The sequence below is a fragment of the Desmodus rotundus genome, chromosome 6 (genome assembly GCF_022682495.2).
Source record: "Desmodus rotundus isolate HL8 chromosome 6, HLdesRot8A.1, whole genome shotgun sequence".
Classification (NCBI taxonomy): Eukaryota; Metazoa; Chordata; class Mammalia; order Chiroptera; family Phyllostomidae; genus Desmodus; species Desmodus rotundus.
The window spans coordinates 64,704,363-64,718,131 of NC_071392.1; the positions used below are offsets into that span (position 1 = coordinate 64,704,363).

General features: G+C 32.4%; 1 protein-coding gene across 3 annotated transcripts in view; it reads right to left on the reverse strand.

Moving 5' to 3' along the window:
• ASZ1 (ankyrin repeat, SAM and basic leucine zipper domain containing 1) overlaps nucleotides 1-13,769 on the reverse strand; it is a 121,904-nt gene that overhangs the window by 50,295 nt on the left and 57,840 nt on the right. For all 3 annotated transcript variants that reach the window (XM_045191612.3, XM_024555375.4, XM_045191613.3), the window contains 4 exons: nucleotides 5,612-5,736; nucleotides 4,809-4,884; nucleotides 3,690-3,746; nucleotides 2,616-2,725 (listed from right to left, as the gene is read on the reverse strand). In XM_045191612.3, the coding sequence (XP_045047547.2) occupies nucleotides 2,616-2,725; nucleotides 3,690-3,746; nucleotides 4,809-4,884; nucleotides 5,612-5,736 (368 nt within the window). The remainder of the gene's footprint in view (nucleotides 1-2,615; nucleotides 2,726-3,689; nucleotides 3,747-4,808; nucleotides 4,885-5,611; nucleotides 5,737-13,769) is intronic.

Sequence of the window (13,769 nt, forward strand, 5' to 3'; positions counted from 1 at the left end):
ATGTTTCTTATACTACACATTTTCTTCCAGTATTTTTCTTAAGCACATACACAACTGGCATTATACCTCAAACTCCATTTTATATTGTGCCTTTTATACTCATTGTGAGTACTTTCCCATGACATTAAGTTTCAAAATAATTTTAATGACAGAGTAAAATAATTATATCGATGCAATATAATTCAGTAATTTATCTAATGTTAAATATTTAGTTTCTAGTTTTAGAATGTTTATAAACAATAGATGTGAACAATGTATTTTTACATAAAATTTTGTATCTATACAGATTTTTTCTTTTGGAGGAGAGTTTCCTTAATGGACATAACTCTGAGATGCCTTTGATACATTCCAGTAGATGTCAGATAGGTTCACAGAAAAAGTATGGGCAGAAACTGTTGAAAATGTCAAGACATGAATGAAAACAACTATTGATGTATAAAATATCTCAAAGTAGTAATAGAATGGTTATTAATTCTTATAAATTGCATTCTATAAATCTATAAACATACTAAGGCCAAATGTAGAAAAAAGTAAATGTATGGTGCATGTGATTCTGTAGAGGAGACTATTTTAGAAAATTTAACACATAGAAGAAAGGTATCTTAAGAATAAATCAGTAGCTAAATTGTCAAAATCACATTACCAGAAGATTATAATCAATCAGTTCAACTTTTCTTGCTGTTAGTTTTCTTATGACTTAATGACTAATTTCTTCTTTAAAGAATGACTCTGAACAAATGGGAAGTAAAACCTTTTCCATAGCAGCATGTAAACAAAGTCTATGATTTAATAACAAGGTCAAATTCCTGAAATATATGTCTGCCAGTTTTACTTTTTAAAAAATTCACCAGTTTTAATAAGTGAAACATTCCGGATCCTGCACATTCCTTACGTGTATTAAATCCACAAAAAAATTCATACAGGCAATTCTGCCATCATACAATAAAGTCATATTAAAACATTTAATTTCCAAGTCAGTATGTAAAACTTAGAATATTCCTTCATAGAAGCAATAAATTAAACAAGAAACTGAACAAAGTAATCAAGGTTTGCTGATTTTAAGCCCTCACAACAGAAATCTTTAGAATGTATTCAAATATTTAAGAGCTAATGTTATTTCAAAACAATTCTGAGACATTATTTTGAAAATAGATCATTTTGCTATAGGTAGATATATTAAGAGGAAAGGAAATAATTGAACTTTGCAATAAAGTTTTCTAAAAAGTCTGCATCATCTAAATTATACCCAGGAAGACTTCTCTAAATTTTAAAATAATGTGGAAATCTATTATTCATGTGTTTAATGTTTACCATAGTTGCAATGTTAGCTTTAGGCAGGCTAACTAGTGATGGTAGTGCTGCATTTGTAAGTATTAAACTTTGTAGGATACAACTTTGATGAACCTCAAGGAAATTAGGCTGAATGAAAAAAGCCAGTAACAAATATATCCTGTATGATTCCATTTATATAACATTTATTAAATAACAACATTATAAAAATAGATAACAGCCCTGGCTGGTGTGGCTCAGTGGATTGAGCACCGGCCTGTGAAACAAAGGGTCACTGGTTCGATTCCCAGTCAGGGCACATGCCTGGGTTGTGAGCCAGGTCCCCAGTTGGGGGCACATGAGAGGCAACCACACATTGATGCTTATCTCCCTCTCTTTCTCCCTCTCTTCCCCTCTCTCTGAAAATAAATAAATTCATTAAATTTAAACAATAGATAATAAATTATTCACTGCTAGCAGTTAGGGATGAGGGGAGAGAGATGTGTAGCTATAAAGGGGTAGTATGAAGAAACCTTGTGGTAACTGTGACACTGTTTACATGAAGCTACAATATGTAATAAAATTGCACAGAGCTATACACATACAAACAAAAGAGCTATGAGGACTGTACCAATATCAGTCTTCTGGTTCTGATATTTTGATACTGTAATATCTTGTTAAGCAAGATATTAACATTGGGTGAGACTGGGTGAAGGGTGCATGGGACCTCCTGGTATATACTCCTATAAAATTTCCTGTGACCCTATAGTCACTTCAAATAAAAAGTTAAAAGTCTTTACTGCTCCATAATATATCGATAAAATCAAAAGTTCTTTTCAAAATAGATTTTAAATTATATAATATTACTAATAATCAATACTTGACAAGTTTATACAATTGAAAATGAACTTTGTATATTGGTAACACAATTCCTTGCAGTATAAAGCTGAAGATAGAGCTGAGTTACATGAGAAACACTTTTTTATTGCCCTCAGTAAAAATATCACTACTTTGAATTTTCAATTTGACACTTAAAATGATTTAAAGAGGGTAAGAGTTACACTACGAAAAATGTGGAATCTCTTATGTAGCTCATTTGACAAAATGCAATTAAAAATAAAACATGTTTTTATGTGAATTAACATGAAGATGTATTGTTTTGCTTCTTGGTAAATTAACTTTTTCAAAATTGACTTTATAAAGTATCTCTCATTTTAGAATGTGGTATTGCAAAATGAATTGTTTCCCTGGGGAGACGATGGCATCAAGTAAAATGACTGAGACATTATCAAAGTTAAACTAAAAAAGAACAGTTGGCTTTAAATATTAATGTAAGTTAATTTTACCTGATTTCCAACTTTGCCACTTCAGGTAATTCTCCAAATTTTATCTCTTCTACATCTAGTTCTTTAAGAGCAGCCAGAATTTTCTGCTGATCTCTATTGGTAATTCCATTCTAAATAGAAAGAATTTCAAGGTGAAATAGGATAGTCATACTTGAATAATATTCAAAATTACTAAAGAAATTTTGATTACTTCACATCTTGAAAAAAGGTACATATTGAAAAAATAACTTTGAAAAATACGATTTGCAGCTGTGACTTAAGAAGCTTACATCATTAAAATATTTAGATATTTTAAACTTTAAGTAAATTTTTATAATATAACAGTTGTGATAAATTATAAAAATAAATGACTAGATTTTCATATATAGGCTTTCTAAAAAAAACCACAGTAATACAAAATTTCATTCAAAATATCATTTAAATTATCAGTGATTAAGGGAAATCTTCTTTTTGTATGTATTCCACCCTTAGTATTAACTAAATTTTCTACCCAAGATTTAGTGAATTAGTATGTTTATTTTGATTTTTAGTGATACTAAAGATTTTAAGTTTCCAATGTGTTCATGCCAGTATGTTCCCACGTGTTCAGAAAAATCATTACATTTTAGGTGTCCAATTCATTAAAGCATGTCTCATATTTCTCACAATATTTTCAAATTGTTGCTTAATAACACCAGATGATAAAATAACAGGTCTTGATCATTATGAGAACCAAGCAAAAGGCAGCATTTGGGTGAAACATGTTCATACCCATATATACAAAAAATGCCTCTTATTTCTAAGTAACCTGTTTTGCATATTTAATTTATATTTAGAAATGAAGCACAAGTTTTAATTGAAATGTTATGACCAAATCTAAAGAAGAAAACAACTCCTGAGACCTTAAATGGTCTTAAAGAAACTTAGTACTTAAGAAAAAATTTCAGATATGGTTATTTATAATCATATCTAATCAAGAACATCACAAAAGATCACTCAGTCTATAGCCCTAGGATTTTCAAAATAGAAAATAAAGGGCTCCACAATTTAAAAAATATGAATGATAATATCTGTAGTTTTTAAAATTAATACTACCTTTGTAAACTCATCTTTTCTCATGGTCAAAAGATGTCTTAAAGTTATATCCCTTTCCTGTAGAAAAGGAAAAAAAAACCACCTATCAATATAAATAAAATATTAGAAGAGGAAGTAGCCATGTATACATAAGTTAATCAGTTACATGCTGCCCTCTTAAACAATTTTCAACCTTCTAGAGGGGAAAGAATATATAGATACAGAATTATACTACTGGGTGAAAAGTAATAAATATCATAATATATATAATTACCTTACAAGTATAAACACAGACAGTTTTCCAGATTCAAAGAAAATGATTACAATTTATATTTGCTTACATAAAAAGAAAAACAGTTCTATAAAATTGGATAGGAATTATTTTACAAATATTTAAAATTTCTATTTGTATCACATTAAACAATCCTTAATATTTAGTATTTCTCAATATATGTCAAATAAGTTTCAAGATTGTAAAATGAAGTCCAATTCTAAACTACTGAAACAGAATGTGCATATTCCTAAGGACAACCTATTTTAAACAGTGCTTTAATGCTTCAGTATCAGCTAATTGACTGGTATCTGTTATCTACTCAAATCCCATAATGCATGCCTCAAGTACCAGTAACAGTGCTTGGCATATGAGTTTAATCTTTATGACAACCCTACACTAGGTATCATCATTCTTATGAAAAAAAGTCAGAGATTTAAGTAACATATTTCAGTTAACAATCATTAAAGCAAGAATCTGATACCAGTTTTGTTTTCTTTAAAATCATGCTTCTTTAAATATTCTATACAGTAAGATGCACAATTACAAAAACAAACTAATGGCTTAGATGTACAAGCAGGCATTCTGTGAAGCTAGGCAGTGGGTAAAAGCTCCTTAATCCAGCCAAATTCTAATTTATGTATATTTCTAGAATAATAAATTTTCGAAATGCTTTTAAGTCCACATTTTTGAAACACTTATAAGTACAAATTTACAAAATGCTTATAATTATAAATTACAGAGAAAAGTGCACTTGGGTACAAAGTAATAAATATCATAAACATCATAAGCATGTTTATGAATATTTAATGTTATGTTAGCCAACAAATATACATATATAACTCACTGTAACTTATACAATATCTTACCTTTAATAAGTCTGTCATATGTTCAAGTCCAAGACCATGTAAAAATACTTCCAGATCTCCAAATGCTGTATATGAACTATATATATTTATAGTAATGTCAATTTCAGAAAAAGACTATAAATGCACAAACAACAACTATGTAGAGAATAAGAATGAGTAAAAATAAATATATGTAAAATATATCTACATATTTACATAGCATATCTATGTTATATCAGGAATAAGAAAGGTTTTTGGAGTGAAGATGTAAGTAAATGTGTGATAGTAAAAGGTGATACCAAAATGTAGCTCATCTTTCCTAAGAATGAAAATATCTGTCAATGTGTATATTGCTTGTGAGATCTCATACATGAAAATCTTTAATTGCAGGAAGTAAGAATTTAATAGTAATTTTAAATGTGAAAAGAGAATAATTATGTGGTCTGTACTGAACAGTGTTCAGAGAAAAATATGTATTTTTAATTTTAGCTTATAAAATCAGAAATCTGCTAAAAATATGTTTAAAAAACTGAACACTAATAAAGTATAATCTTAGAAACTTTTAGAAATAAATTTTATTGTGGATAATTTATTTAAAGTCACAAATTGTTCTCATTATTGTTAGTACACATGTACATAACATTTTTCTACAATTCTAGAGAACAAAGCACTTAATATCCAGACATTTCTAAATTATATTTAAAAATGCTTTAAGTTTAAAATATCATATATTTTAAGTGTCATCACATTTACTAGAAGTACTAAAAATATCAACAATTTCTACTAGTTTACAGGTGTTTTGTTGAACAAAAAAATGTTCTTACCTAAATATGTGATCTTTTTCTTTATCAGAATCTGTTGCCAGTAGTTTACAAATAGTCTCTTCTTTAGTTTGCTGTTGAAGCTTTCCTTTCAATGGATTTAAACTCAAAGAAAGCAAGCTGAAGATCTGAAAAAAGTTGAGTCATTTGAATATAGTAAAAAATATTATATACTATCACTTAACTTAAAAGAAAGTAAATGTGATTATTTTATACCTAGAAGGAAAAATTTTCCAAGGTGAGAGGGACAGAACTTTCACAACTTACTACCCTGAGAATAATTTTTAAAAATTGAAAAGTTTCAATTTTTAGAAACTTGATTAAAATACTAATCAGAAAATAAAAAGAAGTACATATAATTAAATACAGTAAAAATTAAAGAAATATAGTAATTATTAACATTTTCTACATGATATAAAACAAAACTGAAATTTCCACTTTGGTAAATGACTCAGATTAAGTACTAAGGTAGTACTTTAAATACATTGATAAGGGAAGTAAGAAGCATGACTAAATGTACACAAATCCCAACACTACAACTCAAAGAAGGAAAAATCCCTTAGTTTTAAAATCTACCTTTTTAGAAAGCCAAGGCTGGGTTACATAATCAGCTAAAATACAAAATTAAATATCACTTCAAGAAACAATTTATAATTCAAAATAATCTTTGATGTTCATAAATTTCTTTTTAAATTTTATTATTTTTTTGCCATTATCATTTATCTTCCTTATATCTCCCACCACCCTGCAATCCTCACACTGTTGTCCATGTCCATGAGTCCTTTTTCTTTTTTGCTCAATCCCTCCACTCCTAACCATTCCCCCCAGAGCTGTCAGCCTGCTCTCTCTGAGTCTGTTTCTATTTTGCTTCTTAGTTTGGTCCATTCATTGTATTCCACACATAAGTGAAATCATATGGTAATTGTCTTTCTCTGACTGACTCATTTCAGTAAGTATCATATTCTCCAGGTACATCCATGCTGTCACAAAAGGTAAAATTTTCTTCTTTTTTAAGGCCTACTAGTATTCCATTGTAGAGTTGCCTCATAGTTGTTTAATCCACTCATCTACTGATGGACACTTGGGTTGCTTTCATATCTTGGCAATAGTAAATAACACTGCAAAGAACATAGGGGTGCTTATATTCTTTCAAATTACTGTTTTTGGTTTCTTTGGATATATCCCAGGAAGTAGGATCACTGGGTCAAGGGAGTTTCATTTTTAATTTTTTGAGGTATATCCATACTGCTTTCCACAGTGGCCACATCAATCTGCAGTCCCACCAGCAGTGAACAACAGTTCCCTTTTCTCCACATCCACGCCAAGAGTTGTTGTTTGTTGATTTATTGATGATAGCCATTCTGACCAGTGTGAGTGATATCTTGTGTTTTTAATTTGCATTTCTCTGGTGATTAGTGACATTGAGCATCTTTTCGTATGTCTATTAGCTATCTGTATATCCTCTTTGGAGCAGTGTCTACTCAAGTCATTTGCCCACTTTTTAATTGTATTGTATTGTTTGGTTTTGGAGTTGAGTTTTGTCAGTTCTTTATAAATTTTGGATATTAACCCCTTATCAGATGTATCGGTGAATATGTTCTCTCATTTAGTGGGTTGTCTTTTATTTTGTTGATGGTTTTCTTCACTGTGCTAAACATTTTTAGTTTGAAGTAGTCCCATTTGTTCATTCTTTTCTTTTGTTTTCCTAACCTGCAATGTCCAAGATTTTACTGCCTATTTTTTCTTCTAGGATTATTATGGTTCTGAGTCTAACATTTTTTAGTCCATTTTGAATTTATTCTTGTGTGTGGCATAAGAAGGTGATGCATTTTCATTTTTCTGCACATATCTAATTTTCCCAACTCCATATATTGAATAAACTATTTGAGCCCATTGTATGTGCTTGCTACCTCTCAGAATTATTAATTGACCATAAAGGTGTGCATTTATTTCTGGGCTCTCTATTCTGTTCCATTGATCTATGTGTCTGTTTTTATGCTAGAACAATGCTGTTTTAATTACTATGGCCTTATAGTATAGTTTGATATTAGGTACTGTAATTCCTCCAACTTTGTTCTTCTTTTCAAAATCGCAGTTGCTATGCAGGGCCTTTTGTGGTTCCATATAAATTTTTGAAGTATTTGTTCTACTTCTGTGAAATACCTCATTGGAGTCTTGAGAGGAATTGCATTAAATCTATAAATCTATAAGATTTATAGATTTGGGTAGTATGGCCATTTGAATGATGTTAATTCTTCCTATTTATGAACATGCTATCCTCGTGTATCTTCTTCCACTTGTACATTCTTCAACTTCTTTCTTCAGTATCTTAAAATTTTCTGAGTACAGGCCTTTTGCATTCTTGGTTAGATTTATTCCTGTGTTATTTCATTCTTTTAAAAAAAGATTTTATTTAATTTTAGAGAGAGGAGAAGGGAGGGAGAGAGGGAGAGAAACATCGACGTATCATGTCCCCAACTGGGGACATGGCCCACAACCCAGGTATGCGCCCTGACTAGGAATCAAACCAGCAACCATTTGGTTTGCTGGCTGGCACTCAATCCACTGAGCCACAGCAGGCAGGGATATTTTATTCTTTTTGGAGCAATTTGAAAGGGATTGTTTTCTGCATGTACTGTTCTGATAGTTCATTATTGGCATATAAAAATGCAACTGATTTCTGGATATTAATTTCATATCCTCCTACTTTACTGAATTCACTTATCAGTTCTAGTAGTTTCTTGGTGGAATCATTAGGGTTCTCTATGTGAAGTATCATGTAATATCCAAATAAAGATGGTTTAATTTCTTCCTTTCTAATTTGGATGCCTTTTATTTCTTCTTGTCTGATTGCTATGGCTAGGAACTCCACTACTACACAGAATAAGAGGTGAAAGTGGACATCCAAGGCTTCTATCTGATCTAAGGGGAACACCTGTGGGTTTTGCCTGCTGAGTATGATGCTGGCAGTAGGTTTGTAACACATGGCCTTTTATGCTTAGTTAGGTACCCTCTATTTCTACTTTGGTGATAGTTTTTATCATAAATAGGTGCTGGATTTTATGAAATGCTTGTTTGCATCTACTGATATGATCATGTAGCTATTATCCTTTTTTTTAATGTGGTGTATCACATTTATTGATTTGTGAGTGTTGTACCAACCTTGCATTCCTGGAATAAATACTACTTGATTGTAGTATGTGATCTTTTGATGTATTGCTGTATTCGGATTGCTAATATTTTGTTGAGGATTTTAGCATTTATGTTTATCAGGGTACTTGGCCTGTAATTTCTTTTTTCTTTGTGGTGTCTTTATTTGGTTTTTGGATTAGGATAATACTGGCTCCATAAAATAAGTTTCGGCGTCTTCCCTCATCTTGAATTTTTTGAAATAGTTTGAGAAGGAGAGTTGTTAGTTCTTCTCAGAATGTTTAGTAAAATTCATGTGTGAAGCCAACTGGACCAGGGCTTTTGTGTGCCACGAGTTTTTTGATTACTGCTTCAATTTCACTAGGTGTAATCTGCCTATTCAGATTGTCTGATTCTTCCTGATTTAATTTTGGAAGATAGTATGTTTCTAGGAATTTATCCATTTCATCCAGGTTGTCCAAATTATGGGCATATAGTTGCTCATAATACTTCTTACAATCCTTTGTATTTTTGTGGAGTTATTTCTCCTCTTTAATTTTTATTTATTTGGGTCCCCACTCTTTCTTTCTTGATGAGCCTGGTTAAAGGTTTACCAACCTTGTTTATCTGTTCAAAGAACCAAAACTTGGATTCACTGACCATTTGCATCATTTTTAGACTCCATTTCTTTTATTTCTGTCCTGACCATCACTGTTTCCTTCCTTCCACTCACTTTCAATATTGTTGGTTGTTCTTTTTTAAGTTCTTTTAAGTGTAAAGTTAAATTGTTTACTTGAGCTATTTTTGTTTCTTGAGGTAGGTCTGTAATGATGTGAATTTCCCTCTTAGGATTGCTCCACTGTATCCCACAAATTTTTTGATATTGTTTTTTTTTTCTCATTTATTTCAAGGCATTCTTTGACTTATTGCTTGATGTCCTTGTTGACCTATTCACTGTTTAATAACATGTTATTTAGCCCCATGTCTTTGCATATTTCTTCAGTTTTCTTCTTGTGATTGATTTCTAGTTTCATAACATTGTGGTCAGGGAATATGCTTGATATGATTTCAATCTACTTAAATTACTGAGACCTGTTTTGTGTCCTATTATGTGGTCTATTCTAGAAAATATTCCATGTGCACTTGAAAAGAATGTATACTAGGCTGCTTTGGATGTTCTGAAGATATCAATTAAATCCATTTGATCTAGTATGTCCTTTATGGCCACTGTCTCCTTGTTGATTTTCTATCTAGAAGATCTATCCATTGATGTCAACGGGGTATTAAATTCCCTACCATGACTGTATTTCTGCCAATCTGTCCCTTTATGTCCATCAATATTTGCTTGACATATTTAGGTGCTCCTATGTTGGGTATATAAATACTTTCTAGGGTTTTATCCTTTTGCTGGATTATTACTTTTTTATAATTATGTAGTATCCTTTGTCTCTTACTATAGTGTTGGTTTTATTTTTTAATGTAGATTTTATTTTTTTAAATACAATTTTGATTTTTTATTGTTGTTCAAGTACAGTTGTCTCCATTTCCCATGCCCCAACTGCCCCCCCCAGCTATCCCCACCTTGGTTTTAAAGTCTATTTTGTCAGATATAAGTATGGTTACCCCAACTTTTTTTTCTTTTCATTTGCATGATACAGCTTTTTCCGTTCCTCTGCTTTTAGTCTGTGTGTATCTTTTATTCTGAAGTGGGTCTCTTGGAGACATCACATATATGGGTCTGGTTTTCTTACCTATTCAGCTACTTGGTGTCTTTTGATTGCAGCATATAATCCATTTACATTTAAAGTGATTCTGGATATATCAGTATTTATTGTCATTTTACTTTTAACTATTTTCCTCTGTTTTTTTTTTCTTTTTCTTAAAGCAAGTCCTTTAACGAATATTGCGATACTGGTTTGGTATTAACAAACTCTTTTATCTTTTTCTTGTCTGGGAAGCTCTTTATTTCTCCTTCAGTTTTAAGTAATATCCATGCTGGGTAAAGTAGCCTTGGCCCTTGCTTTTCATCAACCTGAATATTGCATGCCAATCCCTTCTGGTCTGAAATGTTTCTGTTGAGATATTAGAACAGTCTAATAGAAGCTCCCTTACCTGTGTTACCTGTGTTTCTCTTGTGTTTTTTAAGATTCTCTCCTTTTCTTTAGGCCTGATCATTTTAATTATTATGTGTCTTGGTGTGGGCCTCTTTCAGTTCATCTTGTTTGGGACTTTCTGCATTTCCTGGACTTGTGCGTCTTTTTCCTTCACCAGCTTAGGGAAGTTATCAGTCATTATTTCTTCAAAAAGTTTCTCAATCCCTTCCTCACTCTCTTCTGCTTTTGCTATTCTCATCAAGCGGATGTTGTTATGCTCCACATTGTCCCAAATGCTTCTTAAACTATCCCTATTTTTAAAATTATTTTTTTTCTTTTTGCTCCTCTGATTGGGTGTTTTCTTTCTACCTTGTCTTCTAAATTGCTTAAAAGATTAGATCTTTTACTCCATCTCACCTATTGTTTATTCTTTCCAGTGTATTATTTATTTCAGATATTGCATTCTTCATTTCTAACTGGACCTTTTTCTATTGTTTCTATGTCTTATTTCATGCTGTTGAACAAGTATCCTTATAATCATTACTCTAAACTCTGTATCTGATAAAATTGCTTGCCTCCATTTCATTTAGTTCTGCTTTTGGAGAATTCTTTTGTTCTTTCATTAGGGGCTTGTTTCTTTGTCTTCTCATTTTGGCTGCCACTTGTGTTTGTTTCTAAGAATTAGGTAGATCTGCAAAGACTCTGGTGTAGCCCTGTATCAGACATTGCCTTTGGCCCTTGGCAACCTGTTTGGAGCCATCAGTGATTCATAGCTTCTAGGTGTGAACAGAAAGAAAGAACCAAGCTGCATACCAAGACTGGCTTTTATGAGCATTGGTCTGAGGGAGGTCTGCTAAAGTCTTAGTGCTCCCAGAGATCCACCTTTGCCTACAGGCTTTCTGTTAGGCTTAATTACTAAAACAGCCTCCATCTGTACTCCTCAGCAGCCTAGTTAAGCTCCACAGGGTGAGGCTATTGCTTTCCCCAAGCTGATGCTGCATAGAGGGGAGTGCTCTGCTGGAGAAAGATGGCTTCTGCAGTACACGGGAAGGCTCAGCACAGGGATCATGATGACTGACCCTTCAGCTGTCTCCCCAGAGCCACCTACCTCAGACTTTCCTCAGCTGTCTCTAGTCCATTCTGCCCTCCCTCTGCTGGAGCCCAGTGTAAGTGGCTGCAAATGAAATCTTGTGCATTGGCCTTCTAAGAGGCTTTCTATGTCTCTAGCCATTTCTCCCTTGTGGACAGAAATCCCAGTGCTTTTCATAGCCAAATGTTATTTGGATTCCTTTCCTGGTTCTGGTACTCTAGGCTGGGGAAACTAGCTTTGGGTTTTGACCCCCACACTTCTCAGGGGGAACACCCCAGGCTGATGAAATATACCTCCAGAACTTCAGCTGCTGCCCATGGGATTCCAGCCAGCCCTCTTGTGCCTCCACACTTCCTACCAGTCTCATTGTGATGGTGTAGTTTCTTCCATAATACCTTGGTTATAAGGATTCTCTTCAGCTAGTATTCAGTTGATTATTCAGGATGATTTTTCTATAATTTAGTTGTAATTCCAGTTTGGTCCTGGGAGGAGGTTAGTGCAGCTTCCACCTATGCTGCTGCCATCATGGATCTCTTACAAATTTCTTTGATATGTCAAATTCAAGGTCATGTACCCTAAATTTAATAATGCAGTAACTAATTAAAAGTCTTTAACTATTCAAAGCTTAGGAAAAAACAAAATTTTTTTCTTGAAGTTTCTCAGGGATTTAGTGATCAGCATTTACTCTAGACTAATTTTAGAAATATAGATTTGAGATAGAAAATGATAAGTATAATTATCAGATAGGTATAATGCATCAGTAAGTTATTTTACATGCATTAAAAGTGGCATGGTCTGATTATTATATGATAGAATCTTTGAAAAGCCACATGCTTTCAAATTGGAAACTCAGTTTTAGAAGTTCTTGAATGATATAACTTTTACAGTTGTACTGTATTTGATCCTTGCTTAGAAATACTACAGAACTTTGGCCAAAAGTTTTAATATTCAGAACAAAAGTTTATATCAAGAAAGTAATTTAATGTATGGCAAATATTTATTATTGACTTTATTATCTGAATGACAGTAGATCACACACCCAATTCTGTTATAACTTTCTTATATCCCTTGTCACATGTATAGGAGTAAATGTAGTTTAAAGGATTTAATTTTAAATTGTCTAATATGCACTAGCTAAAATTAAAAAACAATATTTTAATTACATGTTCAAATTTTGAAAAATTTGTTTGCTTTCTCAAAACACTAAGTTTTCAAAATCCAGACCAGTTTAAGATGTTTAAATAGTCTACTACAATTTTACTTCTAGGACCAGAATATGATTTATTATCCCTTTTAAGAGCTTTTAAATTGCCACATTATTAATACCCCTTATTTAGTACAAGACGAATATTCTAGCAAAATAAAGTTTTCCTTACCTAACTAAAGGAAAATTGCACATTTAAATACTTAATAATAGTCAGTACACTATTATTATAGTAGTGAATTCTAAAGAACACATATATAAGGACTTCTGGCCAAGATGGAGGTGTATGTAGGTGGATACACTTCCAAAACCAAAAGAAAGACAACAAATTTAAAACCAAAAAATAACCAGAACTGCCAGAAAATTGAAGTGTATGGAAGCCCGACACCCAAGGAGTTATAGAAGAAACATTCATTCATACTGGTAGGAGGTGTGGAGATGGGCAGCTGGGGCAGAGAGGACACCTGGTGGGGTGGCGGCTGGAGGACCCAGCAGGTGAGGTGGTGGCTGGCAGACTGGGTATTCTAACATTTGCATGCAGATAAACTGGGAGGAACAAGTGGGGAGCAAGACAGTCCCTACAACCCAGGGTTCCAGCGTAAGAAAAGAAAGCCTCAAAACCTCTGTTTGTAAAAATCTGTGGGG